Source organism: Melospiza georgiana, chromosome 7 (genome assembly GCF_028018845.1).
Source record: "Melospiza georgiana isolate bMelGeo1 chromosome 7, bMelGeo1.pri, whole genome shotgun sequence".
In the NCBI taxonomy this organism is placed as follows: domain Eukaryota; kingdom Metazoa; phylum Chordata; class Aves; order Passeriformes; family Passerellidae; genus Melospiza; species Melospiza georgiana.
The window spans coordinates 39,245,377-39,265,579 of record NC_080436.1 but is presented as its reverse complement, the minus strand read 5'-3'; the positions used below and the strand labels follow the sequence as shown (position 1 = coordinate 39,265,579).

At 46.6% G+C, this 20,203-nt stretch overlaps 1 protein-coding gene across 1 annotated transcript; it reads left to right on the top strand.

Annotated features, from left to right (window-relative positions):
* Positions 1–903: 903 nt before the first annotated feature.
* RND3 (Rho family GTPase 3) lies at positions 904–15,671 on the top strand. The gene is made up of 5 exons (XM_058027858.1): positions 904–1,090; positions 1,180–1,267; positions 7,643–7,752; positions 10,613–10,747; positions 13,662–15,671. Exons 1-5 carry the CDS (start codon positions 941–943, stop codon positions 13,911–13,913), a joined length of 735 nt encoding a protein of 244 aa, XP_057883841.1. The 5' UTR covers positions 904–940; the 3' UTR covers positions 13,914–15,671.
* Positions 15,672–20,203: the final 4,532 nt, after the last annotated feature.

Sequence of the window (20,203 nt, the reverse complement as noted above, 5' to 3'; positions counted from 1 at the left end):
GCCCAGGCTCCCCAGGGAACGGGCACATTCCCAAGAGCTCCAGGAGCATTTGGACAGCGCTGCCAGGGATGCTCAGGATGGGATTTTGGGGTGTCTGTGCAGGGACAGGGGTTGGATCCATGATCCTGTGGGTCCCTTCCCACTCAGAGTATCCCATGATTCTGTGTTTGTGTGATATCCTGACACACTCCTTGTGACCATGTTTTGAGGGGAAAGCCCCTTCGCCCACCATCACAAGCACCATCCCTTTCAGCTTTCCTCATCCCTTCTCAGCTCTCCTCATCCTTCCTCAGTTCTCCTCATCCTTTTTCAGCCCTTCCTTCTCACTGTCTCATCTCTCCTCATTCCCCTCATCCCCCTCAGCCCCCTGCTCTCCTCAGCTCTCCCCACCATCCCTCATCCCAGCCCGAGGCACTGGGCACCCCCTGAGGGACCCCGGACCACCTCCGGAGGCCGCACAGCCCCAAATGCCGCCGTTCCCTTTCCCACCGCCGACATTCACAGATAAAATCCCTCAATAACCACCACAGCCCCCTCCTTTAGGGCCCCGATCGCTCTGAGGGCGCCGGGCCTCCCTCAGTGTCCCCCGGCTCCCCTAGGGGGCGCACTGCCCCACGGCGCTCGGTGGGGGCGTGGCCCTGGCGGCGGCGGGTGGTGATTGGCGGCCGCGAGGCTATAAATAGGGGAGGGCGGCGGGGGGACAAAGCAGTGATCGCGGGACCGGCGGGCGGGCGGCGGCGCGTCCGCGGCTCTGCCTCCTCCACCGCATCGGCTTTATTGTGCTTTTTACATTATTTTTGCTTTTTTTTTTTTTTTTTTTTTTTTTTTTTCCTCGAGGAGCCCGGGTGTGGTTTGGTTTTTTTGGCTGGTTTTGGTGTTTTGGTTTTTTTTTTTCCCCTCTCTTCTGTTGTGGCCGGCCGGAGGGACTAAGGGGAGATCAATGAAGGAAAGAAGAGCGAGCCAGAAGTTATCGAGCAAGGCGGTGATGGATCCCAACCAGAACGTGAAGTGCAAGATCGTGGTGGTGGGGGACAGCCAGTGCGGGAAGACGGCGCTGCTCCACGTCTTTGCCAAGGACTGCTTCCCCGAGGTGCGCGGGACGGGAGCGGGGCTGGGGCCGGGCTCGGGGCCGGGGCGGCGGCGATGGGCGCGGGCTGACCGTGCGCTGTCTCCCGGCAGAGCTACGTCCCCACCGTGTTCGAGAACTACACGGCCAGCTTCGAGATCGACACGCAGCGCATCGAGCTCAGCCTCTGGGACACCTCGGGTGAGCGCTCCCGTTCGCATCCCGGCGATTCGGGGGGGATCGGGGCTGCCGGGCTCCGCATGCGGCGGCTTCTGACGGCTTTTTACAAAAATCTCAGCTATCCTTGAGGGATGTGCTTGGCTGAGGGTGTGGGCAAGGCTCCGGGAAGCGGTTTGTCAGCATTGCAGGGGAATGTGTTCTCACCTGCCTGGCTGGAAGGAGCTTTCTGGGGAGCTCCGGGGCTGCCTGGGCTGCTCTGCTGCCTGCACACTTGGCCTCACAGGAGAGGGAAAAGGTGTTTATGTGCTAATGGGGAATTATTTCAGCTCGCTTTGGAGCTCCTGCTGGCCTCCTTAATGCCTCCTTGGTTTTTTACAAAACACAGCACTTTTCAGTGTCCTAGAGAGTGTCTGAGGCCGGGAACGGCTTTTAGGGAAAACCTTTAGAGTTAATCTCTGATTCTCTGGGATGCGGAGGGAACCATCCTTTCCCTCACATCCTTTCCCCATCAGGCTCTTCATTCTTCCAGTTTTACCTGGAAGAAACCGGCTCAGACGGCTCCGAGGTTGAGGGCTTTGGTGTTTGGCTGGCTCTGCTCGCGTGTTGAGACAGGAGCTCCTCTAGATCCGCCTGTCGATGATAATTTGGATAATTGGGCTGCGCACACAGCCAGGGGGGCGAGGGAGCACCCCAAAATCGCTGCCTCGGTGCTGGAGAGGAGCGTGGGGAGCCGGTCCAGGATGTCCGGGGGGGAACGACACCAGGATCCATTATCACCAGAGGTGTGCATCAACATCATCTGCAGAGCTGATTGGCAAAAAAACCTGCGGGAACTTGGCAGAACACGCAGTGCCTCTCGTTCTCTGTGTAGATGGCTCGTTAATGCTGGATTTGGACCCGGCAGTTCCTCCTCAGCTCAGTGCGACAGCAGCTCTTTTACCAGGAATGAAAATGTTAATCCCTGTTTAAAAGAGGAGTTTAGGCGGCGGGTTGGCTTCCCTCTTGCTGTTGAGGAAACGATTCCAAATTCTTGCAACACGATTACTGGGAAAAGGCAGCCTCTGCCCACAACCAGTATCAGCTTTGCTCTGAGCTGATTTTTTTTTTTTTCTTCATCTTATGCCAAGTGAGACTTGCAGATTTCTGGAGTATGTCTGGTTGGAGCTTTCATGCTGATTACTAAGCTGCCTGGAACTATGGAGCAAGGGCTTATTAAAAATTATTAGTTATTTTGGAAAATGTTATCTTTATTAAACATACAGCGCACACGCGGGCTGGACGTGGGAAGGTTTGGAATCTGTTTGTCAGAGGCTGGAGACACCCATGGAATGAAATATTCCCTAGCACTTCAAAAGACAAAAGCAGTGGAAGAAAAAACACCTGCCAGCCTTTGTCCTGTGTCCTGGAACTCAGCAAAGGAGGCTGAGTCAGAAGCTTGGGACCAAGTGGGTGATTTGTGTGACACCCCCAAGTGAAGAGGAGATGCTTGAAAAGCCCCGGTGCTTGGTTTTGCTGAGTGGATCCTCTGGCTGTGGGACTCTGCGTGAGGAATTCTGGCTCCGTGACCAACATCCCTTCCCAGCCAGGGCAAAAACCCGGCTCTGCCCGAGCCCATTAACCCGGAGCAAAATCTCATCAGCAGATAACAGGCGGCAGAAGATAAGGGAGTGTTTTAGCCTTATCTGAAAGTCTTGGTAATTTAATTTTTACAAGTCTTTGTCCTGCTCCTCTACTGAGTTGGAAGAGATGTCTGAATGGCGTTTTTAAAGCAGGACTAAATCCAATTAACTTCAAAAGATGGCTGATCATTGCAACACGGGGGTGGCTGCAGGTTCCCCCCTCTCTTGGGAGGGGGAAAAGATGCTGTTCAATTGAGGTTTTTTTGGAATATGCTGCAGATACTTCCAGGATGACTCAATCAGTATTTTGTATTCATCTTTAACTCTTTTTTTTTTTTTTTAACTGGGAGCTTTTAACAGCCTTGAATCAAAGTTGATAATTAGGTTTTGCAGTGAATCCTTTGGATGTACTGCCACCTCCAACTCCTTTTTTGCTCCCTAGGAAAATCAGAAAAGCTGTGGCCATTGGTTAAAATAGTTGTGTGAGGGTGAGAACAGGCCCTGCTGTGCCACAGTTTTGGTCTGTAATTCTTTATATACCAACGACAATAATGTGTTTTTACCAGAGAACTTGTAGGTGTCATGCAACTGATAGAAAATTGAAAATTCAATGGGGAGTTGTTGTTGCACCTTGGATTTGCCCATAGGAATATGGGACAAGTAAGAGTGGAATGGAACGGGGAGGTTCATTATTCAAATGTTTGCTGGTGCTGTCTAGTTCTGCAAGTCATTAGAAGGATTTAAATTAGCCACAGCATTAAGGGAAGCACTTGCCAAGTAGAATTTCAGTGGGGTTTGGGACTACCAGCCCTCTCTCAAAGCAGGAATGTCTGGTTGCAATCTCACTACACCATAAATTACTCTGCTCTGTGGTAACGTGTGGCGGTCTTGAGCTGTTTGGGAGCTCTGCTTCTTGTGTGAGGTGGAATATTAAAAGTTTCTCCAGGTTAAAGCTTCGTCTGGTACTTTCAGGGCCACTGTGAAGGAGAAAAATCTGCGTTAGCTGCCTTTATCTACCATCTAATCTGCATTTATCAAGTTTTTTTGGCTCCTTTGATATTTATATTTCTTGCTAGGACAGCAGCAGCCGTGGCTTAGAAATGCCATTAATTAGGTGTACATACCTGTGTCTCCCTAAAATGTGTTTTAGGGGGTTTCTTTATTGCTTGAACCAATAAAATAATTCTCAACAGGGCCAGAAATACTTACAACTGCTGGGAATTAGCGAGTAATTAAATCCAGAAGGGCCTTGGGGCTGAGAGTCAAGTTGGTTTTGCTGTGATTTTTGCTGTGTACAATGTGCTCAGTGTCCATATACCAACAGAAATTAATTGGAAAGTTTCGTGCTGAAACCCTTCAGGAGAAAGCTGAAACTTGGAGGAATTAAAGTTGCTAATTCCCCAAATTCCCTGGCAGTAAGGATTGCAAAGGAAAAGTCCAATTGCTGTCTTTGCCTCCAAGTTCTCTTGTTGAATTCTGGTTTTAATTGCCCATCTTAGCAGGGTTTTCTTATTACATTTACAAGTGAATTAATAAGAATTGATACCTGGGAATGCCAAGTGCTCTCCCAAAGTTTTCCCCTGGAGGCGTGATCCTACAAAAAACTGTGAATATTGTGATATCTCTGTGCTTGGAGATAAACTGGGATGGTTGAGGTGGATTTTCAGTGCAGGTTTTTTGGGTGTTCTTTTTTTTTTTTTTGAAGGAGGGAAACCATCAGCCCTGAATCATCTCCTTGGAGCAGGCAGTGTTTGCTGTGATTTCTGGGATAATTAGTGAGCCCAAGGGTTTGGGAGTGAGAATGCTGCTGTTCATCTGTTGTTCTTTCACTTGACTGGGCTCCAAAAGGCTCCAAAGCCTAATTCCTGGTGGCTGCTTGCTGGTGTGGAAATAGGAAAATCCTGCCTGTTACTGAGCCCTCCTGCCTCAGGATGTGCAGCTGAACCCTCCTGGTGCCTCTGCATCTTCCAGCCAAACACCTCTCCCCGATCCAGCACCGCCTTCAAGTGGTGCTAAACCACCCCAAAATTAAATATTCTTCAGCTTTTAATGATGTAATTCTGTTCTTTATTAAGATAGCAATATTTAAAGCTGAGCTTGGCATCCCCTCTAGGCCAAACCCAACCATATTGCTGGGGAGGGGTTTTATTTCAGACTAAAAGCTGAATTTTTGTTGGACTCGGCATGAAACATAAGGTTTCAAAAGCAGACCGTCCTTAATGTTGCAAGTATTTTTGGCTGAAATGACTGAAGCTGCCAAACAAATTAAAAAATAGGAGGATTGCAGCTGGAATAAGTGTCCAGCACAAAGGAAAATGAACTACAGCCTTATCAGCAGCTCCTTGATAAGACTGAAAAACCACCCGTGTTGTCCTTGCCAAAAATGTTTTATTTTTCAGGAACAGAATCCCAAACACAAATAGGCTTTTTTTTTTTTTAATTTTTTTTTTTTCTCTCTCCCCACAAATACCATGGCTCCAGTTCCACATTCTCCTTCTGTTTTCGAGGGTTGGCACGGCTTCAGATCTGCAGAGGAACATGAAAAAGAGGGAGCAGCCTGGCTGGGCTGTGCTGGGCTTGTCTGTTCAGACTTGAGCGAGCCTCATTCCTCACATTCCTGCCCTCTGAGGGTTTCTCTGGGCAAAGGCATGGAAATGCCAGCTTGAATAGGCCTGCACAGCGAGGGCTGCAGCCCCTCTTTATTTGCACAGGAATAAAGCTTTGCTTCTAAATGAGAGCAGGAAATTTCCTTTGTGGGTCCTGCAGCTCCAGGAGTTGAAATGGGCTCTGTTTGTTCTGCCGCACACCAGCCTGGAGAAAAGCTGGGGAATGTCCCTCCTAAGCTTGCTGAAAGTGCTTTTATTCCAGCTCAGCATCTGAAATAGGAGAAATTCAAAGGGAGGGGAGGAAAAAAGAAAAACCTCCCAAGCAAAGCAGGGGTGGGAAGGAGTCTCAGGGCTGGAGGTGGGGACTCCGAGCACAAATCCATGTCCTGGACATAAATGGGATCCCTGGAGCTGCTGAGTGAGCCCGGAGGTATTTGTGTGAGGAATGAGTTTCTGGGTGAGGCTTTGCTGAGACTCCTTTGTAGCCGGCACCCATTAAGGGCTCCCTCAGTGCTGCCCTTGCCTGCTGGAGCTCAGCAGCGCTTTAATGCCACCCAGGTGGCTCCGAGTGCCCCTCGGTGCTGCAGCTCCTCCTGTCCGGGACAAATAAGCCAGCCCGGGGCTCCGGGGTGAATAACCCGGCCCTGGGGCTGCAGGACAGGGCTGCAATAGCGATGCTGGGCTGTAATTAGCGCTGGGAAATGCTCATTGATAGCTGCAGAGAGGAGTTAACTCCGGGTCACCTCGCTGAGATTTGTTCCCGACGTGTCATTTGTGCTGAATTCAGCTGAAGTGGGGTGTGAAGAGCCTTTTCTGACAGCTCTGTCAGATTGACATCATTTACAGAGATGAGCATTCGAATTAAATCCTTCTCGTTCACCAAATTACCTTCTGCTACCTACTTTGGTAATGCTTCGCTCCCCATGTGTTATTCCTCATTTCAAAAACAACATTCCTGGGATTCTTGCCTCCTTTCCCGTGCAGGAGCAGCCTTCCAAGTGAAGTCATCTGCGAGCCCTTCACACCATTCCTTGTGCGACAGCCTGAGCTGTCTGTCAGGGCAAAACCCGAGCCATTCCTCTAATCCAGTTAATAATCACGGACCCTGCAGCCAATTAGTTCTGGAGAGCTGGGAAATCCCTGGGATAATGAGCTGATAACCCCCAAACTCCTGCAAGCTGGGTTTTTGTGGGGGGTGTTCCATTCTGTGTTTTAGGGGCTGCTCTATTTTAGGATTTACAGAGATAAGGATGTACAGTGGCTGAGAAAATGAGTTTTAAGCTGCCCATTCTCTTGCCCTGTTGCACCACTGAACTGGTTTAAGTTTTCTTTTAAATGCATTAAGAAATGTATTTTCTTCAGGAAGTGAAGCTCAGCACATTTAAGGCCAAACTAATGGTGGTTGAGCAACTTCTTAGAAATATCAAAGATTTTTTTCTTTTCTTTCTCCCCAAACCTGTTGCCAGATTCACCAGATCATTAAATTACAACTTTTAACTCTGGACAGATTTTAACTTTTCACATCATGATTGTTGTTAAAGAAAACAGAGAATCCCTCCACAGGCCTGCAAGTAAAACAAGCACAAAGAGCAGCACTGTACCTACATCTGTTCCCCCAGATTACTAAATTAGCTTTGATCTTGTTGATAAAAATCTGGTTTATGGGCCAAACATAAACATTTATTGCAAGCTTTATTGGTTTACAGATTAATGAGGCTTTTTGTGACAAATAACTTGAGTGCCTGCCTACAGGATTGGGATTTTTCCCTGCTGGAAATCTGTTTCCTGCAACAAGTTCTTTAATTTGAAGCAAGAGCTTCTTCTAAACATTGCCAGTGTGACAGCTAAAGACGCTTTTTGCACTTGGAGCTATTTGTTTTAAATTAACAGTGAGACAAATCCAAGCTGAGGAATTTCAAGTCTGCTTTGGAAAAAGCCTTTTTTGGGGTTGGAGGGTTTGTTCTCCTGTGGGTTAATGCGGGGCCTTGAAGTTGAGCGGAGTGTTTGGCTCTCCTTGGGAGCACCCCAAACCTTCGGTGGGTGATGGATCACTGGGGGGCTGTCTCTGGAAGCCTGTCCGGGCTGTGTGGGTGAGGAAAGCAGCAATTAAAGGAGATGTTGTTTATTTATTTATTTATTTATTTATTTATTTATTGTTGTTTTCCCTGCAGGCTCTCCCTACTATGACAACGTGCGCCCGCTCTCCTACCCCGACTCCGACGCTGTCCTGATCTGCTTTGACATCAGTCGGCCAGAAACCCTGGACAGCGTCCTAAAAAAGGCAAGTGTTGGAGCAAGCCCTGAGCACAGAGCTCTGCTGGACAAGCTCAGCTTGAAATCCCCCTGCGGTGGTGCTGTTCCTGCTCTGGAAACTTCCACTTTGTTCCTTTAAATGGAGCGATGACAGGAGGCTGCTTTAATTTGAGGTCATTTGTTTGAAAGGGGTGGATGTTAATTGAAAACAAAAACTCGCTAATGGACACTTGGAGCTGAAGGAAATTCTCATTCCTCAGCCCTGAGACAGCAAGGAATTGTTGAGGGTGCTGTGAGGTGCTGTGAGAAATTGTATCTCACATGTTCCTGTAACAGCACTGGGGAACTTTGCTGGGTAAAAATTATCTGCCAGATTTTGGACTTCTGCCACGGCCTTACATAATCTGTGAGGCTGACGTGTGAAGGAGCAGTGACAAATGCCTCTGGAAGGCACCAGCAGGGCTTGCAGTGGCACAGAAATGCAGCCCTGCCCCAAGCCCTTCATGAGATCACTGGTCCCAGCTTGTGGCACACTTCCCACCAGCTCAAACACAGAATTTCATAATCAGCTCTGTGTTTGCAGGGAGGTCCTGGTCCTCTCCTTGGCTGCTAAGCATGACTCAGCTCCACTGTGGTGGGTTTGGGGCTCAATGACCTGAAGTTCCTTTTTTTCTGAGGCTGGGGCCAGTGGTTCTTGTCCCACTGGGATAAAGTGCCTTACAATGCTCTGAACAGCCCACAAAAAATACTTCAAAACTTTTCTCTTTATCAAAAAGCATCCAGGCATCCAGAGCTGTGGTTTTTCTGTCCCTGCTGATGCTGGTTACTTAATTCTGCAAGAGATTTTTACTTACAATGCTTTTAAACCCAAATTACAGCCTTAAATTTTAGGGAGTATCATCTGTTTGGATTATGATGTGAAGTTTTGGCTTTGAGTTCTCAACATAACCTTGCAAAAGGATGAAACCCAATGAATTTATCCCAAGTTCTGTCTGAGGGGCTCCTTGTTGTTTACCTGGGACAGATTTGTGTAATTTTGGAGGTGACAATGCAGCAATAAACCCACATTGTGTAGTTTTAGGGGTGAGGATGCAGCAATAAACCCACATGTGTGTAGTTTTAGGGGTGAGGATGTAACAAACCTACATTTGTGTAGTTTTGGGGGTGAGGATGTAACAATAAACCCACATTTGTGTAGTTTTAAGGGTGAGGATGCAGCAATAAACTCACATTTGTGTAGTTTTAGGGGTAAGAATGCAGCAGTAAACCCACATTTGTGTAATTTTTGGGGGTGAGGATGCAGCAATAAACCCACATTTGTGTAGTTTTGGGGGTGACAATGCAGCAATAAACCCACATTTGTGTAGTTTTAGGGGTGAGGATGTAACAATAAACCCACATTTGTGTAGTTTTGGGGGTGACAATGCAGCAATAAACCCACATTTGTGTAGTTTTAGGGGTGAGGATGTAACAATAAACCCACATTTGTGTAGTTTTGGGGGTGACAATGCAGCAATAAACCCACATTTAGCCCTGCAGGTGCTGTGGTTGTGCAGCTGAAGGTGGGGACAGCATTTCTGCTGGGGCTGGGTGTGAGAAACAGCAGCTCTGCAAACCTTTGCTCATGTGGGTGCATTAATTATCTCAGCTCATTCCCTCCTGATTAGTAAGCCAGTGGAATTCATGAGTGTGTGAGATAGGAGGATTTCATCCTTGACCAAGTTCTGCTGGAGCTGATGCCTTCAACAAATTACCTTGAAGGCAAATTTTTATTACATAAAAATACTTCAGCCTGGGACGTCAGGACTGATTAAAGTTGTTACCCATTGCTTCATTGGATTTAAACATTAACTGTTGAGTTTTATCTTTTTATTTTGTTGGGGTCAGGATGAAATGTGTGAGATTGTAGTTTTTGTTTGGACTTGGATGTTTATTAGTTTTTATTTGTATCAAAGTTGTGCAAACTGTGAATTCTACAGTATTTTAGTTTAGCAAACTAAAAGTGGAGTTCTGTTTCTTGTTTTACAAGGTTTTTTAAGGATAAACTAGCTAAATAAGAAATTAAATAATTATTACATTTTATTTTAATATTATATTTAAATAAAGCATATTATATATTGTATGCTATATATTGTATACTATGTATGGTATACTATGTATGGTATACTATGTATGGTATACTATATATTGTATACTATGTATGGTATACTATATATTGTATACTATATATTGTATACTATATATTGTATACTATATATTGTATACTATATATTATATATATTATATATTATATATATTATATATTATATATTATATATTATATATTATATATTATATATTATATATTATATATTATATATTATATATTATATATTATATATTATTTCTGTAAATATAATATATAATATTTAAATATTAACTATTTTATAAATATAAAATGTAATAGTGTTTAAATATAATACTTAAATAATTATTAAATTTAATTTAAAATATTAAAAATAAATAGTTTAAATAGACACCTAAATTCTTTTTATTTGTAACTTAATAACTAACTATTCGTGGCTCGTAATGTGGATTTTTTATCTAATTACACAATACCACCCAAACCCATGAAGAAGGACTAGCTTTTGTCTTAAAACTTTTATCTTGTTTTATATATATATTACTATATTGTAAAACTTTAAATTCTTACGTTTTCTACTGTGTGATATTACACACTTTTAATCAAACCACACACCTATATTTTTAGAATTCAAATTTTCAATTTTGGAAGCTTTCTCCACGGCCTCAGGTCACATGTAGTGTTCTCTTGGGGTTTAGTGCCTGACAACGCAGAAAGTCTGAAATTCTCAGCATTGCAGCAATTAACCAAACTTGGAATTTTGCAGTGGAAAGGGGAGATCCAGGAGTTCTGCCCCAACACCAAGATGCTGCTGGTGGGCTGCAAGTCGGACCTGCGCACCGACGTCAGCACGCTGGTGGAGCTCTCCAACCACAGGCAGACCCCCGTGTCCTACGACCAGGTAGGGGCCACCTCCTTTGCTGCCCTCCAGGAGGGAACAAAAACACAAAAACCCCTTTTCTGCCACTGGAGCCCTCACTGTGGCAGCTTCTCCCTCATGATGACACCAGTGCGGCCTAAAAGGCGGATTTGCCTTGGTTTGAAAACTGTTTGGCACCAAAGGAAATCCTGCAGCCCCACGAGACATCACGAAGTCATCCCTTTAAACATCATAAATTGTTGGCTTTTTGGTTGCAAATTGCTTTTTGGGTGAGTTGTTAAAAACTTCCTGCTGCTCTGTGCTTGCACACACCAAAAATGTAGCTAAAAGGTGACACGTCCTGTTTATTCACTGACAAATTGGGAAAATTGCTGTCTGCAGACTTGAGATTTGAATGTTGTTTGACTTTAGAATCATGACATTATAGACAGGAGTATAGTCTGTCCCCAGTTCCTTAAAAAACCTCTTGTCTGTCCTTCTGAAGGTGCATTTTAATTCTTGATGAGTCTTTGCTCTTGGGGAAGGCAGGAGTTTGGAGGCAGGCATTAGAGGAGAGAAAAGGGAAAGGAATCAGGTCATGGGGAGAGCAGGGTGTGAGGAGCAGGGAAGCTGCTCTGAGGTGAGCTTCCCTTTGTTACTCACATGTGTGTGATCATTCATGGCAGCTGAATCACCCTGTGGGAGGCACAGTGGCACCTGCACCAGTCACCTCAGTGGCTTTAGCAACCAGTTTGGGGTGGTTTCTCCCTCATGTTTTCCAAAGCAGCAGCAGCTCCTGGTGTGGGGTTACTAAGGATGCAGCATGTTTACACTGGAAAATGGCAGGACTTCAGTAACATCAGCTCTTTCCATGGGAGTGATCAAAACTCTGCTGGCAGGTGGATTTTTCCCCTGGGTTCTCAGCTCAGCCTGTACCCCTGAGGAGCAGGAGTCAGCTGAACACAGAGGACACAGCTTTTTCTAAATCCCCTTGCCTGGAATGGAGTCAGGGCTTTCCCATTCCTTGTGGGGTGTGTTTACAGGGGTTCTTGGATGAGGGAAAAGATGAGGATCTGACTCTGTGTTTCAGAAGGCTGATTGATTATTTTACTATATATATTATATTAAAACTATACTGAAAGAATAGAAGAAAGGATTTAATCAGCAGGCTAGCTAAGAATAGAAAAAGAAGGAATGAATAACAAAGGTTTGTGACTGACCAGAGAGTCCGAGCCAGCTGACTGTGATTGGCCATTAATTAGAAACCACCACATGAGGCCAATCCCAGATGCACCTGTTGCATCCCACAGCAGCAGATAACCATTGTTTGCATTTTGTTCCTGAGGCCTCTCAGGAGGAAAAATCCTAAGGAAAGAATTTTCCACGAAATATCATGGCTACAAATCCTCTGAACTCCAGCAGGAAGCCCTGGGAGGGTAAGGACAGGCTGGTGACACCCTGCTCCAGCCTCCCACTGCGGGCAGCTCCACCTGAGCAAACATTTCTGAGGCTCAGCTGAGCTGTTTGACTGTGGGGAGGGCTGCTCCCACCAGCTCCTGCTGCCTTATCAAGCCTCTCCCCTCTGCCACTGATAAGGGGCTGCATCACTGCAGGGCAAACAGGAGGCCGGGTGCCCAGGGATTGGTGTCATCAGGCTGGCACTGAGCAGCCACGGGGGTGGCACCTCAAGGACTTGGTTGGATTTTGTAACTCAGTAAAGATTCATCCCTCAGAAATCAAATTTCCCTTGCAACAACTCCCTTGTTTTTTGCTTAATGCTGTATTGTGTTCCAGTAGCAAAATCAAGGCTGTGGTTGGTTTTTGTAACTTAGTAAAGATTCACCCCTCAGAAATCAAATTCCTGTGGAACAACTCCTGGTTTTTCACATAATGCTGTATTGTGTTCCAGTAGCAAAATCCACCATGGGATACTGGGCTGTTGTCATCTGTCACGTGTTGGGTTGTTTGCCTTGTGCTGCTGGAACAAAAATCCCTGCTCTGACTTCTTAAAATCACTAAAGAAGGGCTCCTATAACCCCACATGTTCTTTTTCCCTTTCTTTCCTGTGTTCCATGTCTGGAAGTTGATAGAACTCTCCCAGAACACTTTTCCCTAAGAACTTTGCCCTCTTCCTGGAGCTGGAATGGGAGCTCTGCTCCAGCTCAGGGCAGCTGCTTATTCCTTAGGGCACAGAATTTCTCTTGGAGATTTCAGCTGCCAGATTTTCCAGGAATTTCCCAGATTCAGGTTAAGGCCAAACTGCTGAAAAGGCTGCAGTCACTGAGCTCCTTTTCTCACCCAATTTCTGTTTATCAGTACAGCAGATAATGCTTGGACACTTGTTTAACTCCTCCTGGAAGCAAATCTCTGTTTATTTTCCCAAGTCAGCTTTGGCTTTTCCAGGGAAGCAGCACAGAGCTGGAATTGTGAGGATTTTGCCCAACTTGGTATTGATCAGATGTTCCTTTTTCCCCTCAGGGTGCAAATATGGCCAAATAAAAATTAAAAATGGGCTCCTATAACCCCTCATATTCTTTTTCCCCTGTTCCCTGTCAGGGAGTTGATAGAACTCTCCCAGAACACTTTTCCCTAAGAACTTTGCCCTTTTCCTGGAACTGGAACAGGGGCTCTGCTCCAGCTCAGGGCAGCTGCTCATTCCTTAGGGCACAGAATTTCTCTTGGGAGATTTCAGCTGCCAGATTTTCCAGGAATTTCCCAGATTCAGGTTAAGGCCAAACTGCTGAAAAGGCTGCAGTCACTGAGCTCCTTTTCTCACCCAATTTCTGTTTATCAGTACAGCAGTTAATGCTTGGACACTTGTTTAACTCCTCCTGGAAGCAAATCTCTGTTTATTTTCCCAAGTCAGCTTTGGCTTTTCCAGGGAAGCAGCACAGAGCTGGAATTGTGAGGATTTTGCACAACTTGGTATTGATCACATGTTCCTTTTTCCCCTCAGGGTGCAAATATGGCCAAACAGATTGGAGCAGCCACATACATCGAATGCTCAGCCTTACAGTCAGAAAACAGTGTCAGAGACATTTTTCACGTCGCCACCCTGGCGTGTGTGAACAAAACAAACAAAAATGTGAAACGAAACAAATCTCAGAGGGCCACGAAGCGAATTTCACACATGCCTGGCAGGCCAGAACTGTCCACAGTGGCCACGGACTTGAGAAAGGACAAAGCCAAGAGTTGCACGGTGATGTGAAGGAGCTGGGATTTCCTGGAGGAGGAGGAGGAGGAGGAAGATCCAGGAGGGGTTGGAGCTCAATGAAGTCACAGCCACAGGGTGTTTAATGAGGGCTTTGCCAGTGCTTTCGTGGAGACTTCTCCTGCTGTGTGAGACTGTACTTAAGGACTGAGCAGCAGGAAGAAAAGGCTCTGAGAGAGGTGGCATCAGGAATTTCTGTTGAAGACAATGCCAAAAAAATAATAATAAAAGGGAAAACGTTTGAATGTGCTGAGAGAAGAGAGAGAATGATTGGGAAAATAACCCTGCAAAGGAGAGATGTGATAGACAGTGCTTGTTTCTTTTAGTAGCGCTCTGCTCCTGGATGCTACCACTTTGATTTCATTCAAATAATACTTTATTGGGATAATTTTTTTTTTAATGAAGACGTTATTAATACGCCCTTCTCGTTAAGGAACTATCCCCGTGACCTTAGAGTTGGTTTTCCAAAGGATTTGATCTCATTTTTTTTAGTAGCTGATTGTGAAAATGGAGAGGATACCGAGGCCGTGTGTGTCACCTGGAGGAAAATTGTGGAGTTTTGCCTTGCTGATCCACGGTGGGGATGAAGACAAGTGTTTGAGGATTCCCAGCGTTCCCGTGGAAATGAGATGGATGCAGTTTGGGGGGAGGGGAGTGGGGGCAAAGCAGCCCTGCAGGGCTCTGACTCGGCTGTTCCTCGTTGTGGTTGTGATGTGGAGTGCAGTTGGTGCCAGTGCTGGTGTTCTGTGTGGCCTCATTGCTGTAGGTTCAAGTGGGAGGTGCTGAGAGCTGTGATGGCAAATGATTGGTGGTTTTCCAGCCCTGATCGTTCCTAAAGCCTTACTGCCCACCTGGGGAAGCCCCAAAAACCCCCCTGGGCTTCTCCCAGGAGCTGGAGAGCCCGTGGATCCCGCAGAAAGCTGCAGAGAAATGCTCTTCTGGCGTGTGGTTCACTGCAAAAAACAAAAACCACAAAAATACCCCTCAAAAACCTGCAAATGAGCCAGCAGAGCCTTTTGTGGTGCTCCTCATTTTGGGGAGGAAAAGGGGTCTGAAGAACTGTGAGGCCTTAAGGGGTCCCCAGTGGGAACTGGATACTGCCCTTAGTTTTAGGATTAACACAAAAGTATCCAGCCCCCCAAATCCTGAAATGGGGTGAACTGGTTCAGTCCAATCCCTTTTTGCTGTTGTTACACTGAATTAAATCAGCCTTTTCCAATGGTTTGCAACTCTTCCTGACTCACCAAACTTCTCCCAAAGGAAGGAGACAAAGCTCTGAGCAGGCTGGTTTTTGCTTGTGGAGGACAAGCATTTCATTCCCAATGGTGATGCTTCATTTTTGAAGTGTTTAAAAGCTCTGTTCACTCACACAAAGGTAAAGATGAACTAACTCATAATTAAATCTCAGTTCTGTGTGTTCCCAGCACTTTGTTTCATCTGAGAAAAGAAGACAAATCTCACTCCCATTCTGGTTATTTCCCACAAAAAACAAAAAAAAAAAAAGACATTTTTGACCACCATAATAAGCTTTTAACTGATGCAACAGTGCTCTTAGGGCAGTATTACAAAATAGCTGGTAAGTGCTTCTTTCTGTATTTAAATATTGTGGAAAAATAAGTTATAACTGTTATAAAGCAGGACATTCATTACTTTTTTTTTTTAATTGTTGAAGTCACTTTGTATGTTTGGTTAATGTTTCTGCAGTATTTATTAAAATACCATTTTTTTCTTTGAATTAAAAAACAAAAAAAGGAATTTTCTTGTAGTGGAAATGGCCTTTGTGTGGTAGTTCATTAATGTTTGTGTGTTTTGGGGCATAATTGTGCTGGGGGTTGAATAGGAATCTTTCTCTTGCAACAGCCTTTTGGGCATTAAATTTTCCACTTTGCTGTGAGTTCGTTCCCGGAGTTGTTTCCCAGAAATGCCAGAGGCAGAGGAGCAAAGCAAACACGTGGGGGTTGCTTTGCTTTGCCTCTCAGGCTGAATTTTCACATTTTCACATTCAGCTCGCAGGTTGTTCTTTGCCAGAAAAACTCATTCCCAGCCGAGGGTTGTTCCTGATGCTGGCACTGCTGGGAGATCCTTGGAATTCTGACTTGTCCTGGAATTCCTGTGTCCTTTTGGGACACACAACCTGCATTTTATCCTCCCCTCCTGAGGGCTTCTCCTGGTGTTAATCCAGGCAGGAAAGCTTGGAATTGTCTCTCTCTGGTGTTCTTCATCTCAGAATTCTCAGCAGTTCATCCATCTCCTGTTCCCTGGGACTGCCCTGGTGTTCCTGATGACCCAGCAGCTCTGTAGGTGCTGTAATTAATGAGTGAGGAGTTAATTGTCCAAGCTCTCCCTGTCCTTGCCATCTGAAGGTATCTCTGATGTTTCCATCTGTTCCTTTTGCTGGTGCTTCTGAGAGATGCTTGGAATTCTGAGTTGTCCTGGGATTCCTGTGTCCTGTTGGGACACAGAACCTGCAGCTCATCCTCCCTTCCTGAGGGCTTCAGCTGGTGTCAGTCCAGGCAGGAAAGGTTGGAATTGTCTCCCTGTGGTGCTCTCACCTCAGAATTCCATCTGTGAATTCCCAGCAGTTCATCTCCCTCTTCCTTGGGACTGTGCTGATGTTCCCAATGACCCAACAGCTCTGGAGGTGCTGTAATAAATGAGTAATTAATGAGTGAGGGGTTAATTAATTACCCAAACTCTCCCTGTCCTTGCCATCTGAAGGTGTCTTTGGTGTTTCCATCTGTGCCAGGTCGAGGAGCCCTTGAGTGCTGGATTTGAACACAGCTCGTGGGTCACTGACCCAAAATTGAGCCAGCAGGAAAAGCTCCAATCCTCCTTCCTTGCAGCCTCTTTCCATAAAGGATTTTTCCCAATTAATGGCTCCTCTTGGAGGGTTTGTGGTGTTTTTATCAAAGCTGCAAACCTGGAGGAGCAGTTGGGTCACTCTTTTTGGCTTCATCCCAACCCTTGTGGTCCCACACCAGGCTCCTGCTGCTTTTCCTGGGATTTCACCAGAGCTTGCAAGGAATTCCGTGTGAGCTGCAAGCTGGGCTTGTGGCTCCTCTGCTCCCTCTGAGCTGCCCTTCCCTGGCTCCTGGTGGAAGAACAGAAATTTCTCTTTCTGGACCCTCCAGTTTGGAGGTTCCCCAAATTTTGTAGGAACTTTGCATATTTCATGGTGCTCCTGGGTCACTCCCCAGTGTGGTGTGGCAACCCAAACAGGGTGGGTTAGCAAGATGCTGCTGAAGGACACTCACACCATCTACAGAAAGGAAATAAACCCAAATTCAATATGCTGAAGTTGGCTGTTTGATGGATATTCAAGGTTTTTTTCCACCCAGATTGGTGGTGGTTTAAAGCTCCAAGGTTATTTTGGGACTCTGGTGGATTCAGGATCAGGTGCTGGCATTTCTTTGCCTCATCTTCACATAGCCAGCCTCTCCTAAGGGGAGGGATTATTTGCTGAAAATCAAGTAATTATTAATTCTCAGCTCATTTACTTTCTTCCTTCCAAACTCCTTTCTTAAAAGATTTATGAACCTATTTTTCCAGGGTATCTCCATCTCATCCTGCTCTTGTGCCAGCCTTCCTGAAAAAGCCATGGAGAGGCTGGAGTTGGAAAACTGCCAAAGCTCAAACAGAATATTTTTAATTTTTTGAATTTTTTTTTTCCCCTGCAGGTCCTTCATCTTCCTAGCAGGTCCTAAACTGTCCAAAATGACCTTGGATCCTGATCCTCAGGATCTGGCACAAGGAATGTTGGAATGTTCTGCCAAGTGTTTTTATTTATCCTCCCTAAATGATCTTGGAGGATGAGGTATGAGAAATAATCTGAGGAGGAGAGAAAAGATCTCACACAGATTTCCAAAGGATCTGTGAAGAAAGAATTCCAAGTGGGGAAATGGGTTTTTAGCCTTCCACCCACCTCATGGCACAAATTCTGGGATGTGATCCTAAATCTCCTTCTGTTATAATTTGCTGTGGAGGTTGGCAAGGAATTCCCAGTTTTTCACTCATGGAAAGGGGATGGATCCTTTCAGGATGGTTCCTGCTCTGCCATAGTCACCTGTCCTGCTCTGGAGGTGGCACCAGGTTCATTCCCATGGGAATGAGGAAGGGATGAGCAAAGCCCCTAAACTAGACTTTAATCCTACAGCAAACAGAGACATTCCCTGGTTAAACCATGTTCCTGGGTCATTTTCCTGGGAACAACCCCCTTGGAGCCAGTCCAGGTGCTATTTTGGGATAAAAGTTACCATTTTACTCATTTTACAGCAAAATATAAAATACGGGGGTGAGGAGCTAGCAGTAACCCCCTGCAGTGTGCTTTTCTGAAATAAAGGGGAATTTCAGTGTTTGCAGTGGAATAATGGTGATAATGTTGAATATTATGAAATATTTACAGATGGGGGATGAAGTTAAGCACAGTGGGCCTGGGCATGTGGTCTCAGCCAGGGCCACCTGGATTTTGGAGGGAAAAACACAAAGAAAAGCTTCACCCCCAGCACAAGGAGGCCCAACTTGAGCAAACACCCAAAGGGAAGGAGCAGAAGGATAAATAAACACAAGGGCTGGAATCCATGGCAGCCACTGGGACTGGGGATCCTGGGAGTGCCCTGGAGTGTCCCTGTGGTGGGGGGCAGAGGATGATGAGTCAAGTGCTCTGTCATGAGAATGAAAAATCAGCAGTGACACCCTGGGACACCTCCAGGGAGCTGTGGCAGTCCCTGGAGCAGGAAGGGAGAGGGGAGAAGGGAGGTCCTGGGCACCATTTTGCAGTGGCAAAGTGAAATTGGGTGGCATTTGGCCTAAGATGGCGGGTCCCCTCACGGGGCGGGCGCCATCTTGGCTGATTAAACTGGATGGGGGAATTGGATAAGAGGGTGCAGGAAGGAGGGTTAGGTTTGGGTGTGACCTCGGAGCTGAGGACAAGGTGACAGCAACCACTGAGGGACTGGGAAAAGGGGATGGAGCCACATGAGACCCTCACCTTTTTTCCTACAACTCTGGGCCTCACGGCCTGATCCAGAGCACTGGGAACGTGTCCCCTTTCCTTGAGAATGTGTCCCTGGCTCGAGAATATGGCTCCTTTCCTCGGGAATGTGTCCCCTTTCTTTGGGAATGTGTCCCTGCCTCGGGAATGTGTCCCCTTCCCTAGGGAATGTGCCCCTGCCTCGGGAATATGTCCCTTTTTCTCAAGAATGTGTCCCTGCCTTGGGAATGTTTCCCTGCCTCTAGAATATGGTCCCTTTCCTCGGGAATGTGTTCCCCCTGCTCGGGAACGCTGATGGCATCGTGCCACACCATTTTCCAGAGAACAAAAGCAGATCTTGGGGCTGCAGGGCATTTTCTGCCCCCCAAAGTCGGGACCTCCCAAGTCAGGGGGTTGGAGGTGGCTGTGCCGAGTTTCAGGTTACTCCGAGCACAGCCATTAACCTCATGCTGGCTGGAATAGCTGCAGATGGGATTCAGGAGTTGCCCTGAAGCAGACGTGACTCATTTCTTGTCTGGCGTGTAGGGAAATCTGTCAGTGCTGATGGGAGCAGCACATCCGTGACGTGAGGACGGGCTCTGCCCTCTGCCCTGCCCTGTCACCCGCTCCTGCCTGGCACAGCAGCCCGGGTTTGCTGAGGTTTGTCAGCTCAGGAGGTGTTTGGTGCCCTCTGTCCTGCTCAGGAGGTGTTCTGGTTCTCCTTGTCCTGCTCAGGAGGTGCTTGATGCTCTCTGCCCTGCTCAGGATGAGTTTTGGTACTCTATCCTGAAATAAACAGGGCCAGGAGACTTCTTCTCCTGTGTAATGCCTTTATTAAAAAGTGATCAGCTCAAGGATCGGGCGGCTCGACGGGTCTGCAGCGTCCGTCGTCTCTCCCAAGGCGACTCAGAGGAGGAGGATATGCGCAGCTCTGTCCACCAGGGGCAGAGCTGGGGATCAGATCCTCTTGGGAGCCTTCTTGGGTCTCCTGATCCCATAAGATGGTGTCAGATGTTAGTTTTTCCCACTCAGTCGGCCTGGTCTCAGCTCCGGGGTCAACTCCCATGGTCAGGGCGAGAGGGTCCGAAGGTGTTCCACGTCTCTGCAGGCTCAGCACTCGGTTCCTCACGTCCAGACATCACTCCAGTCTCTCAACTCTTAGGTGGCTCGTTGTTTTTGGGGTTTCTCCATGAGTTTGGAGATGGGGGTCTCACAAAGCATTCTGGTCTTGCGAGTCACTTTGCATAACCCCCCCCACCTTCTCAGGTGTCTTCACTATTCTGGGAAAGGTACAACTTAGCCTCGGGCAAGGTCCCCA

Coding starts and splice junctions, on each gene's coding strand:
- RND3 (XM_058027858.1), top strand. CDS start 941: ATGAAGGAAAGAAGAGCGAGCCAGAAGTTATCGAGCAAGGCGGTGATG. Junction 7,753..10,612: donor TGGACAGCGTCCTAAAAAAG/GCAAGTGTTGGA, acceptor GGAATTTTGCAG/TGGAAAGGGGAGATCCAGGA. Junction 10,748..13,661: donor CCCCCGTGTCCTACGACCAG/GTAGGGGCCACC, acceptor TTTTCCCCTCAG/GGTGCAAATATGGCCAAACA.